This window comes from Daldinia childiae (assembly GCF_008694065.1).
Source record: "Daldinia childiae strain JS-1345 chromosome Unknown Scaffold8, whole genome shotgun sequence".
In the NCBI taxonomy this organism is placed as follows: Eukaryota; Fungi; Ascomycota; class Sordariomycetes; order Xylariales; family Hypoxylaceae; genus Daldinia; species Daldinia childiae.
Window position 1 is genome coordinate 284,133 of NW_022984649.1, and position 17,511 is coordinate 301,643.

A 17,511-nucleotide genomic window follows, 5' to 3' on the forward strand; every position below is an offset into this window, starting at 1 on the left:
CAAACCACGTGGTAAAGAATTTTTGTAAGTGACAAAGCCGTAAAATGTGTCAAGTTCGCACTTGGTCAAATAACTTCAAGGTGTTCTTATTTCGTGAACCACTTACTTTCCTTACCAAGTTCATTAAGTCGTTGAGTCTCTTTCATTAAACATCTTTCACATGACCTCAATATTTATATGATCGACACTATTATGGCAAACGCATAATAAATATCGTATATACGACATGGACTATTGAAAACCTGTGGATTGTAGATGCACTATTCGTGGGCCGAGATGTAGCTCAGACTCTCAAGTGTCATTGTTGTGGGTCTCCGATCGGCCATATTTCTGTTGCCACTGTTTGTTATGTCAAGCACAGGCATTTCTTCATGTCTTCAAATGGTTTATGGTCAGGTATATCAATATATTCGTGGCAATTAATACCAAGATCATCTTAACCTGACATAATCTTATATTAATGATATTCAATTCAATAGTAGATCTTGTTCCTGTTCGATAAGATCCATAGAAGACTATTTAATCGCAAATAGGAAATAATAGGAGCATTTGTACCTGCGTCTAGGTATCCGCTTAGCTATCCTAGTCGACGCCGAATTCGCCCCGAGCCGGGTTAAGGGAAGCTAGGAGTTTCCGGACCAAGACCCTTACGTAAAATAGGTCCACACACATTGTCGTCTCTATATAAACATCGGGCAGCGTTCTGAAAGCTGAAGCCTGAGCGTGGATCTTATACGGAGTTTTTGTCTCGATTCGTCTTTAGAAACTCATCGTGATACTTACCAGTAAAAAGTCACGCGATAAGCTGAGTTTAGTTGTGTTCTTAAATTTCGAAATATTGATATATTCAAAAAAGACTTGGGTGTTGCTTTATTAATTTCGGCCATATTTCATCGTGACGAAATAATAAGAGAAAGGTATGTTAAATAATGGGTAAAGGACAGCTTTAATATATATACCTAGGTAGGTATCTTATAATTGTCATGGTTTTTTCTCTTTGACCCTCGAAAAAATTTGTGTGGTCCGATTTTGATTATGCATACCCGATTATCTGAGATCCTTGTAGCTAAGAATCCAGCTAAGAATCCACTTTCATCGCTTGCATGAATCCATGAACTAAAGAGGTCCCATTCGGTGTCGACACTACGCGGCTTAAAGGTCTGGACACAGGCGAGTTTACCGCTTACTAAAACTGGCCGCTAGTCTCTTATAGCTTTAGCTACGTAAAGCTAAGACATTAGTTGCGATCTGAGAGTCTGATGTCCAATCAATCTTTAAGCAGATTCAACAGATTAAGCTAACTACTTTCACATTTCACATTTCACCTTGAAACAGAGTAATGGAAATAAGGGGTTCCTTGCAGTCCACAGTATCTACGACTCTACCTAGCTCCTAGTTTATACTTAAGGTATATCTAACTCTTGTATATGTAGTTATGTATTTTGATCGTACCATATCTAAAAAGTTGCACTAAGTGTAAAACCATTAATAAATAAAGGTCTCGATCGGCAACTAAACTCTTCGGAATACAATAGTCTCTTGAACAGGTCTAAATGTGTTCCGTCACATAATAGTAATGCCCGGCATCATTCCGCTACCTAAACTAAAGTGTCAAATTGCGAGCCACTAACCCAAGGTGGCGGAACGTTCTAAGCATTGGCCGGCCCATTGCCCCGGGACTTATGAAGTTTAGCCCGCCCGTCAAGTTACATTAAATATCTTGGTAACCATTATATCTCCCCCAGTTCCCTTCATGAGATACTGATTAAAATTGTAGCACTACCCCCGCCGGCAACATTCGTTGACGTGTTCATGCGTCAACTTGCAGAGTCCAAAGACCTGCGCTACTATCATCGCCAAGAAGAGATAATTCTGTGAACTTGAGAATCATGACGAGTAAATCCGATATTCAGGTTTCCTCCTTGGCCGCCGGCTTCTCAATAGGCTTTGGTTTATTGACAGTTTGGGAGGCTGTGAAACAAACCCGTCGAAATCGAAATCCCCTTCGTAGCACATATGTGAGTAAATGCTTCACAATTTGCGAACCATGCGCCATATCCATTCAGCACAATGCCAGTCCAGAGGCGCATATATCCAACAGCTCTTTTCTCTCGATATTCTAACATAATATCTTTATAGATTTACATGCTTTGGGGAGAGATCGTGGCAAATTTAGCTATTCTTATTGTTGGTTACCTTTGGATCGATGGACATTTCGGAGACAGTCCGACGTAAGTACCAGCTAATGACTCCCCGAGTATGTGTTGTTGTTGCAACAAATAGCTAAATCGCTATCATCACAGTATACCACTTCTATTTTTTATATTGTTATTCTGGGTGTTCGAAATCCAGTTACTTATGCAAATTATCATAAATCGAATTGCGGTTATTGCAGAGCGTCAAGACACTATATGGAAACTCAAATACGGGACTGCCATCGTTATCACAGCTATCAACATCGCAGTTTTCTGCATTTTTATTCCAGCTCATGTTATTCCTCCCGTGAGCCAGTTGTGAGTAAATTGCAATTCCCTGATATGAGAAATTTACTAACATGATACTTAAAGGTACGTTGATATTAACAAGTACTGGGATAGAATTTCCAAGTGTCTTATCCTTCTCGTTGACGCTGCCCTCAATTATTATTTCTCACGGACAGTTAAAAAGCGACTTGTTGAGCAGCATGGGTTGGTAAAGTACGCTCCTCTGGCTCAATTTAACGATAAGCTTATGGTTGTCTCAATTCTTATGGATGTAAGTGACAACTAAAGAATGTTCTTCAAAGCTGTACTAGGCTAACTCGTAATTAAATCAAGGTCATGCTCATTTGTCTGATGTCTCACCCGAACCCAATCGTCTTCGTTCAATTCCACCCCGTCGCTTATATGGTGAAACTCAACATCGAAATGTCCATGGCTACCTTAATTACTAAAGTCGCTCGAGAGGCCGGATTAGGAGACGAGGAAACAAATGAGCACGACGCTTCTCTTTCATACGCAAAGAATCGAAGTCAAGTTGGACGATCCGGCATCCACCATAGTCATAACGATGCCGTGCTGATGAACACGTACCACACAACAACTGTAGGAGGCCGAGGATCAGAAGAGGACTTCGAAGGTATGAAGGATATGAACGGAATCCACAGAAGAGTTGATGTTCGGATAGAGAGCACATCGAACTCAGAGACAGCTTCCAACCACGAACTGGACAAAGTGAGAGGGAGATCCTTCGACAGAATTGAGGATGAGATGTCATTGACCAATCATCCCGGACACCCAAGAGGTGCCTAATAAGTCGATGGCTCATTATGTTGAGCGGCTTACCTCACGCATTTCTTTCTGGCTTACTTACTCCGGATCCTAGTAATACAAGGAGAAACGACGGGAATATGATACATGCTAATTTGCTAATGATAGGTGTAGCAAAGGGGATGATGTAAAACGGACAGCGTCCGGCTTTTTTCTTTTTGTTTCATCTCTTCTTAGTATATGTTTCTATATCAAATAGTGTAGAAAACTGACGTTTCACTCACTATACACACGTTAAAAAGTTTAATTATAACGATGATACCCCCTAGGCTAATAATAATGATTAAACATAGATGTGTGCCGAAATATCCGAATAGTTGACTTGGGCGTTGATAATGAGGTAGCTTTCACGAAGACTGACATTATTGTTAAATCTTAAGACTTTGAAATTCACATATCAAATTGATACCGATACCATGGATATGATAATTGGTTGGGATGAACGAAAGTTACATACCACCATCATCTTCCAACTCCTCTGCTTCCATGTCGAAGAATAGGGGGGAAAGGTTCCATCCTTAAGACACTTAAACGGAGTGGTCCGTGCATATGCACGACATACATCTGTACTAAAGCTATTTGACAGCTGTGTACAATTGTTCGTTTAAAAAATACCTCCGATGTACTTTGTATATGAACAACAACAATGCGTATACCCTAGCGTTGAAATAAATATTAAAGACATTGGTGATGACTGATGACAAATAGAGATTATATATAGTTGTGCATTATTAATTAACCTTGATTAGGATATAGTTACTGATGTTTGATTCACAATATGGTCGCACTCTGTCGTCATGCCGTTGATTCCTCATCACCCCCTCACTAATACATTTGGTACATGACGCTGGCCTACATATATCTACCTCCGAATATATCTATCTGTATTCTCTCCTCTCAAAAATACACTCTTCAAAACTCATACACTACTCATCAACATCAGTGATATATATATACCTTATATCAATTTAATCATTCCATTATTTAACCATGGCTGACAAGGTTTATATCTCCGAAACCCCTGAAGATGTCAAAAATGCGAAGGGCCTCCACCTGATCACGCAGAATACTCCGAACGGACAAGCCGTACAAATTCTCCTAGAGGAACTTGCCGAGACATATGGCACATCATGGACAACTACACTAATTGATATCTCGACCAATGAGCAAAAGAAGGAATGGTTCCTGAGATTGAATCCCAACGGGCGCATTCCGGTGTTGGTTGACAACAACCAGAGCCCCCCTTTCACTGTTCATGAGACGTCGGCTGAATTATGGTACTTATTGCAATCCGCAGATAAGGACAATAAGTTCGGCTTCGCAGATGGCCTTGAGAGTAATGAAGCGCTGCAATGGACTTTCTTCTGGCACGGATCTGGAGCCCCTTATCAAGGCCAAGTAAACCACTTCACCCGGGTTGCACCCGAGAAAATTGAATGTAGGTTTTTCAAATTAGTATAAAAGTATCAGCAGAGAACTAACACGGGAAAGATGCCATCAACCGCTTCAGGAACGAGACATTGAGAGTTTATGAGGTCCTTGAGATCAGACTCTCCGGAAAGTACACCGGTGAGCCGAGGGAATATCTGGCTGGCAAAGGAAAGGGGAAATATTCCGTGGCAGACATTAAGACATGGCCTTGGGTTAAAGGATGGGAAAGGAGTGGTTTCACCAAGCAGGAGACTGAGAAGTTCCCGCATCTATTACAGTGGATTGACCGCATTGCCCAGCGCTCCGCCGTCCAGAAGGGAATCGGAGCCAAGTACATCAAATCTTAAGTTATATCGGAACTTATTTCAAGTTGAATAGTAACTACATTATCATCCGTTTTCCAAAACCTTAGACGTGGTCTCAGTCTACTATTCTCTAGTGCTTATGTCTCGAAGCTGACTGGTGATTAGCGCTGTTAATCAACACATTTTAGGTGGCTGTTGCATTTAGCGGGGAAGTCCCTTTATAAGTCCCTAAAGTACATTCGGCGGGGGGCAGAACTACCTCTTCTCAGGGTAAACAATACCTACCCAACTACCTGTTCAAGAAGCCTGGACCACTCATAGTACTTGAACCGCGCCTAGACCCTTCTGTGACTGTATATTCTTTGGTAACCATAATCTGATGGCCTTCATCCGCCGCCCTCCCCGATCCCCCAGGTATCCCACTTCCATCGAATGTAATCCCAATCGTTTGATGTTTCGGAAGATTTAAAGAACCTTCATCGCAACTTTCAGAGCTTCCCTGGCGTCTATCAGCGATTATATGCTCTTTAGAGTCCCATGCTGTGTCATTCGGTTCGGAAGCGGACAGATTCTGCCTTTGTGCTGCAGATGCGGTGCGACCCGGCATACTATTGAGCTTGTAACCCCTGGTGTCTCCTTGACTCGTGGCTCTTGATCTACTCGCACTAAGACCCTTTTCTATAAACCTTCTAAATATCGGGTATACCATAGGCATGTTCGTTAAGACGACCGAAACGAAAGATTCACGGACAGACCAGTAGCCTGACTGAGCAGGGTCAATATCGCCGAGCTATTTAATCGAGTTTTTTTAGCAGCTAGCTTCAGTTTATTCAACACTAGTAGAGTAGAAAACTCAGGGTGTATATATAAAGGAGACAATTTCGAAGGACGAAGGCTTACTGTCAAGATAGAAACACATCTCAGAATACCAAATGCCATTTCAAGAAAACCACCGCTAAACATGATTAAAAGTATGAGCTTCTTTCTCCAGGGAAGATGTGATTTCCACACCACCTGATTAGTGAACGATGTTAGTTAGATTGCAATTTAACTGTAAATTAATAGACGTACAGGTAATGGTATACCCATCAGATAGAAATCAGTGAGTGTATTCGTAATCATGACAAATATAGTTTGAACAGTTGAAATTGCAGGCATGCAGTTATCTAATAAACCCCAATTAGCATTATCCAATAGAGAACTTAATACATATCAACCATGATACTCACTTCCTGGAGAAGGATTAATCTGCCACTGATGGTGGAAAGGGATACATTTCAAGAAGGCAACGAGTAGGCAAGATATGTAAGTCACGCCAATGATGATGATACCAAAGCGTATCAGCCGATGCATGTTGTTAACTCCCTCTCTATAAAGACAGTTAGTATTGGATTATTTCTCGAGTCATCTTCGTTGGCATACGTTAGACGCGCATAATATACCAACCAACATGCCTTTAATAGCCAGAGAAGCGTAGTATAGAGTATAAGGCCAGCAACATGAGTCTTTGACCCATTCACTCGTAGATACCACTCATTCGACTGCGGATCAAGGGCTGCACGTTGCGCATCAGTCATTGCATTATTGGCAAGGCCTTTCCAGCGAGACACAACAAAATATGCCATGAGCGATTCTGCTGTATGAACTAACTAAGAACGACATATTAATGAAGGAACTTGATTAACACCAATTTCGACTATGAGTAAGGTAACTTACAACAGCCATAAACATGATGGCATCATCCCAGGCTAGACTTCGCCATCCTAAGATCTCAAATCTGCTATAATAGCGAAGAGCGACAATAAGGTAGGCGGTTCCTTGTAATCCCCAAACTTCTCGGATGAAGGCTTGTTCAGTGTTATTCGGCATGATGGTTTTGCTATAGAACTAGATATTCAATGAGATGTCAAGGTAGAATAATTGCTAGTTCGAGAATAACTGATCAAAGTTCTGGGGGATGTCGCACACTTAACTATAGTAACTTATTACTCAGGGGTTATCTCCAAGGACATTACTACATCGCAAGGAAGTGGATATCTTCTCATAACCCAACGGAAGTCTAGAATAATAGGGTGTAACGATGCTAATTTCAACGGCGAGCTTCATCAGCTGAAAATTAAAGCTGTTTGATGATCTCGATTCCCGCCGCTGATACTTGTTTATCGGCCAATTTTCCCCTGCTAGCGGTTGCGATCAATCATAAAGTTTCCCCATGCCAATGTCGTGAAACAGCCACCGCAGAAATATGACGAAGAAAAAAAAAGGAAAAAAAGGAAATAGCAAAACTAAATGGTATATACATTCTCTTCATCATGGAAACTTGTAGTATACCCTCTATCCAAAGTTCATATATGCGGGTCTTATTAATATAGGAGGTGGAATTCCATTGGACCCAAGTGCGGGTATTGGCATGGATTCACCGTGTTTCCGGCGTAGGACGAGCATGGTAGGATATACTTAATGCAATTTTCATAGGGTTGATGTTGCGATCATCTTTATTTGCAGGGTCTATCTCAAGGTGGCGTCGCTACGGCTACCTATTACATTTGCTTTCGCAAAGATTCTGTGGCTTGTAAAGTGACACCATATAAGGGGCGAGGATAAACTGGCGCCTTCTAGACTACTCTTGAGGACTAGCTAGGGTATGAGACTGTCCTACTGGTCCGGTGAATATTTGAATAAATTACTTAAACTTGGATGTAATATCATGCCAAATACTAAGTTTTCGCCGATCTCTAAGATAGGTAGGTCAGAATATGTCTATAGCCCCGGTAAAACCACTGTGTTTTCAGCACCCCTAGGTAGACAATGAGCCGCTGCCCAGAGGTGTAAGTCGTACAAATCTTTTTTATCTTAATTCAATTCTTTATTTCAGCTTTTTTCTTTGTACCAAACTTGTATAATCTTTTTTTCTTATCTATTATTAATTGTATATATTTATCAACTTTCCCTTGTCAAATGCACTTGACACTAAGTTTACCGGCCGTCCTATATCATTTTATTAGTCACCTTCTTATAATATACAACACCAAGTTACTAGAAAGCCAGCTTCTTTACGAGCAGTCATATTAATCCCCTATATCGATGTGATATATTCATTCTTCCCCCTTGTTCAACCTCGGACTTAAGCTTCATCATGAGCTCCCAAACCGTACGACAAGAGCAAATATCGCTTAGCCAACCTCCCCTTCCTAATTCAGGGCTAGGGGAAACATTTCCCTGTAATTTTCATGATACACGGGAAGATCACTTCAAATCTAAAAAGCGGTCACTTAGCAATTCACCTGATGCTAGTTTACTTCGTATGAAATACCACAAATCACATTATGCATTGAAGTCCTCCCCTATAGGAGGATCCAGGACAAGGTCGGGAGAACCACCCCAAACAATTCCTAACACGTCTTCACTACAAGTATCCCCAGTTGAGAACATCGACACTCAACCACCTACTGAGGGATTAATTTCCCGGAAAAATCCCAAGATAGCCGCCTGGCTTGATATTGACGACCCGAGACCACCAACTCTAGTAAAATCTTATCCGACATACACGACCTCAGACTCCATCACAATGGAGGCTACCCAGACTACATCTGTTAAACGCAAGGGATATGATTTAATGAATGAGAGATTTAGGTCACATACTCTTAGTCTTAATTCGATCGAAATACGAGAAAACTACTCCAAAGTTCCAGAGTGGGTTCAGAGACAGCTAAACGAGATACATGCTTGCCCAATAGATGACATTCCTAGCAATATACGCGGTATACATAGGAGATATTCGAATGTTGCCACAGAAGGAACATACGAAGCTGAGTATGTTGATGAACTTATTAAGGCTTTCGATCTTATGCGTGAAAACTGGACTGGGGTTAGAAAGACGAAAACTTCAGAGGATCCCAATAACCCCCAAAGTCTTACAGCTTCTAGTGATGATAGAGATATTCGAAACTGTAAAGAGCTTGAACAATCCGAGACATCAGAACATGCCGTTTCCGCAGATGCAGAAGATCCTGAGGCCTCTCTACCCGCAAGTCTACTTAAGTATAATATTAGGGTTCCATTTCTTTCTGAAAATCGCTCTTTACAGAATTGGAGAAGGCCATTGATGATCCCGGTGCCTGATATACTTTTTGGGTATAAATCTTCACGCATACCTGAGATGTCCGATCTAGACGAAAGGGCATCGGAAACATATCCTTGCCAATGTTTCTGGCCTAATAATAGTAACCTTTGTTTTCCATACATGGTCTTGGAAATAAAAGGTCACAGGGATTCCATAATCAAAGCCGAGAACCAAGCGATTATTAGTGGCCGGATATCTTTAGATACTACTTTGCCCATACTCGGAAACCAAGATATGGTTTTCCTTATTAGCACAACTCCATACCTTGCACACATTTCCGTCATGTGGAGAGATATAAGCCAGGATACGCAACAGCCGTATTATAAAGTAAAGTTCCTCACCGGTTTTGCTTTAATGAGACTTGAAGAATTTAAAGGGTTCCGAACGTTATTATATCGTATACAATATTGGGCGGAAACGAATAAGCTAAAGAAGATTCAACAAGGATTGCAAAAATGGAAAGATGAATTAAAAGAACGAAATTGAGTTAAGATTTATGCAATTATAAGGTTAATGATTTACGTAATAACTGTCAGATTAGTTAGTTATGTCAGGTGACGTGTAATTTATTAGTGCATTGCTGATTCTCGCCATCTCGAAATCTCTCACAATCTCACGATCTTAACACAATCAATCAATCATGAGCAATTTTCCTTAATATTTCTGTCTTCAAAATCCCAATAAGTACCTAACATATCAGCTGTGTGACAGCTATATCCTGCGTGGCGTAAACGGGCGTAAACGGGCGTCATCTACTTTCACGAATGGGTTTCAGGTTACCTAAGATAATGTCTGTTATGGCATTAATAACCACCAATGATACTCCTTTAATGCTTGGGTTACATTGAACCCCCGGGGGTGCTGTATTACATACCTAGCCTACCTAGGTAGACTGATCGCCTTCCATTGCCGTGTTGTGTGCCCGCATCCGGGCCAGGATCACGTAGCGTGAGGAGCAGCTACGTATGCTCAGCTCTGAGCGACATGTCGTAAATCGACGCCAGGAGAATACATGTCTACTCTCAATTTTCGGAGTAATGTTTTGTTAATCATGGCCGAATACTTTACCACGACGCTATTTCCTGTTTAAAATCTGCACGGCATCTGTTGCGCTTTAATTTTCCTAATTATCGTAGTTTCTCGCCGCCCTCCTAGAAACATCACAATCTGAAGTGTTAACACAAACTACTTGGCAAAGATGGCTGATAGCGAACACACGCCCGAGTCGAATGTCGACGTGTACGTCAATACATATATGTATATATCTGCTTTTAGGGTGCCTATATTAACTTGCTTGCTAGGCTTATCATCGGCGCTGGACCAGCAGGGTGAGTTACGCGAAGCTTCTATGGAGTAGATATTTTCCATCTTAGACTTACACTCGTGGTAACTTAGGTTGATGGCCGCTTGCTGGATGGCACATTGCGGTGTATCAACTCGTATCATTGATAAAAGGGGTACCAAGATCTTCTGCGGACAAGCAGATGGGCTTCAATGTCGTAGTCTTGAGATATTCGACAGTTTCGGCTTCGCAGATAGGGCATGGAAAGAAGCGAACCATATGATTGAGGTAAAATCCCCATAGTAGTGATTGAATTCTCTGCTAACATTACGTGTGATAGATATGTATGTGGGTAAGTGTTATTAGCTCTCCCCAAGAGTGTGCGGTGATGTCTAATACTATGTCTAGAACCCTGGGCCCGAAGGCGTGATACGCCGTTCGGATCGTATTCCGGATACAATTGTAGGACTTTCTCGATTCCAGCAGATTACCTTACACCAGGGACGCATTGAACGCTTTTTCCTCGACAATATTAAGAAGTACTCCAAGGACACGATTAGAGTAGAGCGCGGGGTTATTCCCGAGTCACTGGATATCGATGAGCTGAAAGTCAAGGATCAGTCTTCCTACCCAGTCACTGTAAAGTTGCGTCACCTCACCGACGAAGAGGCCACGCCTGAACAGCAGATCAACGGAAGCAAGATCTCAGACGGTCTATTCCGGAGTAATCTAATGCACGAGGACGACGAGGACGATTTAATTCGGAAGAGCAAGTCACGAGTGGGAACAGACGAAATAGTCCACGCGAAGTACGTCATCGGATGTGACGGTGCACGCAGCTGGACTCGCCGTACCTTGGGCTTTGAGTTACAGGGCGAGGCAACGGATTTTATCTGGGGTGTCCTTGACATTATACCTATTACTGATTTTCGTAAGTGCTTAACGCAAATTTTACCCCTTATTAGACTTAAGCTACACGCCTTAACACACTTGACTTAGCTGATATCCGAATGCGATGTGCCATTCATTCGGCTGAGAATGGTAGCTTGATGGTAATCCCTCGCGAAAATAAATTGGTCCGACTATATATTCAGTTGAAAGAGGTAACTCCGGACGCTTCCGGCCGCGCAGATAGGTCTAAGATTACTCCCGATATCATCTTGAATGCTGCCAGAAAGATTCTTAGCCCGTATAAAATCGATTATGAATACTGCGACTGGTGGACTGCGTATCAGGTATGGTTGATACTCTCCTACGTACGATTTAATATTACGCCGAATATATGTATTAATGCTCCGTAGATCGGACAAAGAGTTGGCACACAGTTTGACTCTCATGAGCGCGTATTTCTTGCCGGAGATGCTGTGCACACACATTCCCCGAAAGCCGGCCAGGGTATGAATGTTTCTATGCACGACACTTACAATCTTGGCTGGAAAGTAGCCCTTGTCGCTAAAGGTATCGCAAAGCCAAGTATTTTAAGCACCTATCAAACCGAGCGGCGCGCCATAGCTCGCGACCTCATTAACTTTGATCATCGCTTTAGCAGGCTATTCTCTGGGAGACCAGCTAAGGATGTTATGGATGCCGAAGGTGTTAGTATGGATGAATTCAAAGAGTCCTTTCTGAAAGGTAACCTATTCGCATCCGGTCTGATCGTCAACTATGGACCTAGTAACCTTGTTGTGAAAGTCGTGGATGAACCAGAAAAGGGTGAGCTAAGCGGTTCGACCTCCACAAGCATCTTCGCCGATACATTCGCGAAGAAGCAGGCTCTAGCCACCGGCCTCCCTGTTGGGATGCGTTTCAATAGCTTCAAAGTAGTTAACCAGTCTGATGCCCGACCTTGGCACTTTCAAGAGAAGCTTAAGTCCGATGGCCGATTCCGCGTGGTCCTTTTTGCAGGAAATATTTTGAATCCCCCACAGAAGAGCCGCGTGGAACAGTTTTGCGACGCTCTCGGTGCGCCAAATAGCTTTTTCCGTACTTTCAACCCTACTAGCCCACCACTGGACACGGTAATCGAAGTTTTGACAATACACTCCGCCAAGAGGACTGAAACAGACTTGATAAGAGATTTCCCTGAGATTCTTCACCCTTTCAATCCGCATACCGGGTGGGATTATGATAAAGTATTTGTGGACGATGCAAGCTACCATGAGGGTGTTGGAGATGCTTATATTAACTACGGAGTAGACAGAGAGCGAGGATGCGTTGTGGTGGCGAGGCCTGACCAATATGTCGGCTGGGTCGGTGATCTTGAGGACTTCAACGACCTGCAGAGATATTTTGAGGGATGTCTCGTGCTTAGTACTCATGCATGATCATTGATATTTTTACATACTGATATATCGCATGCCGTAGACACGGGTTGGCCTAAAAGGTACCTAATCTATGAACATGGGTGCGTGGGGAAACAAGTGTCGATTACTTACATATATGTTAACCTACCATGGTAGACTACTTTGATATTAGTTGCTTGGATTACTTTGACCTATCTCGGTAGCTAATCAGTTTCCTTCATATATATTTAATAGACAAACTTGAAATATAGCTCGTCGTAGTTCTGACGCTGGTCGTCCGTCATTTGTTCGCGAGTTTTATCCCGCCTCCTATTGCTAAGTATCAATAGGACAAACGCAGCACATGTTAGCACGAAACCTAATACTGTAAAGGCGAGACCTGTGGAAAAACCGGTGGGATACCGCGGGCTCTCGGTAGTGATAAAGACATTCGAGCTGATGAAATTGGCACAGTTGCCAAACCCGGACATCCAGGCCATACCGACGGCAAGATACTTGCGGCCACGCAAGTTGGCACTGAGCCATCCCATTAAGATAGACATCTGCGGGAAAGTTCCCGCCGCCATGAAGAAAAGCGCGAGATATCGTACCCCAGCTTCTGGAACATAAGCTACCATGATACTCCATCCGATAGCCTGCAAGGAAATACAAATAAGAAGAAAGGGTACACGTATATCGAGATGCGAGGTAAGCCAAGTAATAACAAAAGTAGAGACGATACCAGTTGCCCATACAGGCATCGTCATAAGTTGTGCGGTAGTTGCCATCCAGCCGAGCTCGGTGAGAATTGTCGGCGAGAAAGAAGCTATGGATGATGCCGTTACATCGGTGCAGAAGAAACAAAGTGTTAGAATATGGATTCTCCAATCAATGAGGACCTTCCAGATAGGAACACTATCCGCAGCTGAGCCCTTAGCTTCAGCGCCGCGAGATGCCTCAAGAAGATATACGAGATGATCGCGCTCCTGAGTTGATAGAAACCAAGATTGCGCGTCATGAGGGAAATTGGGGCATAGCCAGATAACGAAAACGGAGATGAAACACGTCATTAGCCCTTCGAGGATGAATATCCACCGCCAGCCCTCATAACCTCCGACGCCGTCGAGATTCTGAATGGCGTAGGCTAGGAGGCCCGAGAATAACGGCCCAGCGAGAGCGAAATTGAAAAACCAGGCAAAGCGCACAGCTGCCTCGCGTCTAGTGTAGTACATAGAGATCATATAAGTCGCACCGGCCGGAAGAGCAGCCTCAAAGACACCCAGCAGGAAACGGACCGTGAGAAGCCCATCATAGCTTCTGGCTAAACCCTGACATACACCGAGGACACCTATATATGTCTGTTAACATCCAGAGTAGCGAGGAGCCGACCCTAAGCATAAAGCGAGTGATAGCTGACCTAAGAGGAATACCTGTCCACCAAGGAAGATACCAGGGCGCATCTTATTTAGATTCAGAATCAAGTTCGCAGGGACCTCGGCCACCACGAAAGGAAGATAGAAGATCCACAGTGCCGTATTGTATCCATCGGATGGCATATTCAGGGCCATTTCCAGCCCGTTCGGTTGTCCAATACCCAAACTTCGCGCATTTGCAATATTCGTCCGATCCAAGAATAGCAGCATATATAGGACCCCCATAACTGGTATGATTAATACGTCTCGCTTCCACCGAACTGCTAGTTCCAGTTTGCGTCCTTCTTCCGTGGTGAGGATACCGGCCTCCCTGTCTGTCGAATTTTCTCTCTTTTCCTGTAGCTTCTGGTCCTCCTGCGGGACAGACGCGGAAGTTACGGTCATCCTCATTATCTGATGATGGAGCCACTATCCAGAGGATGAAGCTGGATAGAGTAACGGCCTAGTAGCCTTATGATTTGGATAGGAAGATTAAGGGATTGGAATGAGGCATGAGTAGATAAAACTAGAGGCGGGTAGCATTGTCATATTTCTATTATGTGTATACCTAGGTATGTAAAGACGAATATCAGCCTCGATGCGAAATGTAACCACCCGCGCGACACATACATCGAGTACGTGTAACTTACGTGCAGGACGACCCGTCTGAGCGTGCTCGGCACTTAGTATGTGCCTAATACAGCACTTCTAGCCGACGAGGTTATACGGTAAGTATTCGTTAAGCACTGGCCGACCCTATAATGGATCCTTCGTTTCTTACGCGTTCAGCTATGATAGAAATGTTTTAATTTATTGGTTGTTTGAATGAAGTTGTTTCGTAGAACTTCCTTATAAGCGGTAAGGATCATACATTGGGTTAGGTACCTCCTAAGGTAGGGCGCAGCACCCTAGCAGCCCTGAACATGGAACCTGTCAGCTCGGTAGCGTACCTAAACCATCAACTGTAAAAGCTGTCTAGGTAGGTACCTATCAAAGCACTCACTTGGTTCCCATAGGCATCCCGGTAGTGTGCTGCAGCCTGGTTATTAGCGAATTCCTTTTCGAAAGGCCAAGATTCTAGATCAGCTCAACAACAGAAAACGGTCGGATATGCTTGATAATCCATACGTTCTCCGGTATCTCTAGCTGGGAAGCAGTACGTAAAAACCATAATGAGTCGATGGATATCATATTCAATATAACTTAAAGATTAGAAATATCTCGCGTTTATAAACTTGAAATCGCTTATAAATAAGGCGAGCCGCATATCCTATAGATAAAATACTAATGACCTCTTATAATTTTCATCCGTTGTTGCTATGTATTTTCTTGCTCGGCGAGCAGCAAGTCAACAGTTTATACCTAAGTACGTAGCCAGTGTGCCTTTGTGTAATAATCAATGATCTCCCTACGCTCGGCTTATACTTACCATTCTCAGTTAAGAAGTCGGGATACTAAAATTACAGGATAGATTAGTCAAAGGCGTGAAGTTAGTTGAGCGATCCGTGCCGCGCTTTTGCATCCGAACCAGCTATCCAAACCAATGGGTCGGGGATCGACTGAATGCCACTTTATCGGCCGGTAGGGGGCCAAGTCTTCAATATCTATTAAATTCGTTAAAGTCATCATAAGAGCACTACGCTATGCACATTCTTTAAGTAGATCATACATCTCTAGGTTAAAGAGATATAATATTGCTTGCTTTATAGATAAATTGTTATATTAAAACAGATAGACATCCGCACTCCTCAAATTAAGAATATGATGGTTTGCTGCTGGGTTAGGCCACTTGCTCACTGTGCCGCTACGCACACGCGAGCATTCATAGATGCGGCACAGTATCATCTGTAAGGTAGTTTGATATCTGATAGATCTATGTTTAAGACGATAGTTATGTACACTGAATAGTGTTGGAAGTACCTAAACCTGCGCGCCTCATAATTGATACGCTCTTGACTGGGTCACCATTGTGTGATATGCCTGGCCGTTCCCCTACTAACCTGCGAAAGTCATATTCAGCCTTTTTGATATCTGCTTCGAGATCATGCTGCCAAATCCAATGCAACCTCTGATTCGCGTTTTCAACAATCTTATGCATGTCATCCTCGATCGTTGGAGCCTGCCATGTGTAAATTTGCCCGGCTTCGGCACTCGTTTGAACGACTTTCTGCGCCCTTGGCCGTCTAATTGCGTCATATATCTGAAATGTGGCCTCTATCTCGTCGGGAGTCTTTACCAGAGCAAGTAGATGAGAGAGGATGGCGGCATCCTCTAATCCCTGACCGGCTCCAGCAGCCTGGTGAGGACTGCAAGCATGCGCAACATCACCTAATAAGCACACTCGTCCCTTGTAGAATGTAGATGTCTGGGGATGATGCCACGTCGGCCACCTCAGAGGTCTAGCGTAGTCTAAAAGTTTTAGCAGTCTATGATCGAAGCCCTCTAGATCATCCAGCATCTCCCCCTTTGTACAAGGTACGGCGTTATCCCCAAAAGTCCAAGGGCAAGGCTTTGAAACGAAGAATACAAAATTCGCTTCTCTGCCCTGTGAAATAGGATAGACGGCCACAGCTTTCCTCTTAGCCATAAAATATTTCGCATCGCCTGCATGATTTCCCAATATTTTCTTTGCGTCTTGCATTGGTATAATACCTCTATAGATATACATACCACAAAACGTCGGTTGGACTTCTTCAGGCGCAATGCCACCCAAAACGGTTCGACGAGTGATTCCTTTCACTCCGTCGCAACCCACAACTGCGTCGACTGCTTCTACTGTGCCATCCTGAAAGCTTATCAAGACTTTTCTGTCTACTTGCTCAACTGAGTAGGCTCGCTTCCCGAACTTGACGATCCCTTCAGGGATGAAGCTTTCCATGATATCTAACAAGTCTCGGCGGTGAGCACTACTCCGCGTAAAGTAAGGAGCACCGATGAGACCTCGGGTCCACCCCCGCTTTTCGCCGAGGCCTTCCTCGGCATATAATGCATCAAAGACGCTATGCTCGAACTCCGGCCTCTCGTTTTGCGTCTTCACCTTTTCATATCTCTCTCGGAACCTTGGATCAATCACATCCATGGCATTCAAGGAGTTAGGTCCCAAGCCAATTCCAGCGCCTACCATTGAGAAATGATCTGCAGCTTCATAAATGGTAATTGGAACATTGCGCTTTATCAGTCCAATAGCAAGGGCCAAACCACCTATACCAGCGCCAAGGATAGCAACAGTAGGAGAAGTCGGGTTTGACAATTCCGCCATCGAATCCGTTATCCTATCTCTTCGCATCCTAGAATTCGGTCGTTGAGGTAAAGATAATAGAGGATAGAGCTTCCCTAGAGCGTACTAGAAATCACAACAACCGTATGAA

The 17,511-nt window shown here is 43.4% G+C and overlaps 6 protein-coding genes across 7 annotated transcripts; 3 read left to right on the forward strand and 3 right to left on the reverse strand.

Moving 5' to 3' along the window:
• Positions 1 to 1,889: 1,889 nt before the first annotated feature.
• GL218_06870 (uncharacterized protein) lies at positions 1,890 to 3,290 on the forward strand (the record flags this gene model as incomplete). Its single annotated transcript, XM_033583602.1, has 5 exons — positions 1,890 to 2,018; positions 2,140 to 2,231; positions 2,304 to 2,513; positions 2,568 to 2,754; positions 2,817 to 3,290. 5 exons carry the CDS (start codon positions 1,890 to 1,892, stop codon positions 3,288 to 3,290), a joined length of 1,092 nt encoding a protein of 363 aa, XP_033433218.1.
• A 1,008-nt stretch (positions 3,291 to 4,298) lies between these two features.
• GL218_06871 (uncharacterized protein) lies at positions 4,299 to 5,086 on the forward strand (the record flags this gene model as incomplete). The annotated part of the gene is made up of 2 exons (XM_033583603.1): positions 4,299 to 4,746; positions 4,800 to 5,086. The coding sequence occupies 2 exons, from the start codon at positions 4,299 to 4,301 to the stop codon at positions 5,084 to 5,086; spliced, it is 735 nt and encodes a 244-aa protein (XP_033433282.1).
• Positions 5,087 to 5,333: 247 nt separating this feature from the next.
• On the reverse strand, positions 5,334 to 6,913 carry GL218_06872 (uncharacterized protein; the record flags this gene model as incomplete). Of its 2 annotated transcripts, none has more annotated exons than XM_033583604.1 (6): positions 5,334 to 5,834; positions 5,945 to 6,058; positions 6,116 to 6,210; positions 6,274 to 6,413; positions 6,467 to 6,693; positions 6,761 to 6,913. In XM_033583604.1, the coding sequence occupies 6 exons, from the start codon at positions 6,911 to 6,913 to the stop codon at positions 5,334 to 5,336; spliced, it is 1,230 nt and encodes a 409-aa protein (XP_033433280.1). The 2 variants fall into 2 exon arrangements, with proteins under 2 accessions (XP_033433280.1, XP_033433281.1); XM_033583605.1 differs by having other exon boundaries at positions 5,765 to 5,806.
• Positions 6,914 to 10,365: 3,452 nt separating this feature from the next.
• GL218_06873 (Phenol 2-monooxygenase) lies at positions 10,366 to 12,773 on the forward strand (the record flags this gene model as incomplete). The annotated part of the gene is made up of 7 exons (XM_033583606.1): positions 10,366 to 10,406; positions 10,469 to 10,495; positions 10,563 to 10,737; positions 10,790 to 10,801; positions 10,858 to 11,380; positions 11,449 to 11,684; positions 11,751 to 12,773. 7 exons carry the CDS (start codon positions 10,366 to 10,368, stop codon positions 12,771 to 12,773), a joined length of 2,037 nt encoding a protein of 678 aa, XP_033433279.1.
• A 206-nt stretch (positions 12,774 to 12,979) lies between these two features.
• GL218_06874 (putative transporter C11D3.18C) lies at positions 12,980 to 14,548 on the reverse strand (the record flags this gene model as incomplete). Its single annotated transcript, XM_033583607.1, has 2 exons — positions 12,980 to 14,079; positions 14,149 to 14,548. The coding sequence occupies 2 exons, from the start codon at positions 14,546 to 14,548 to the stop codon at positions 12,980 to 12,982; spliced, it is 1,500 nt and encodes a 499-aa protein (XP_033433287.1).
• A 1,486-nt stretch (positions 14,549 to 16,034) lies between these two features.
• On the reverse strand, positions 16,035 to 17,429 carry GL218_06875 (Salicylate hydroxylase; the record flags this gene model as incomplete). The annotated part of the gene is made up of 1 exon (XM_033583608.1): positions 16,035 to 17,429. One exon carries the CDS (start codon positions 17,427 to 17,429, stop codon positions 16,035 to 16,037), a length of 1,395 nt encoding a protein of 464 aa, XP_033433286.1.
• Between the last annotated feature and the right edge of the window lie 82 nt (positions 17,430 to 17,511).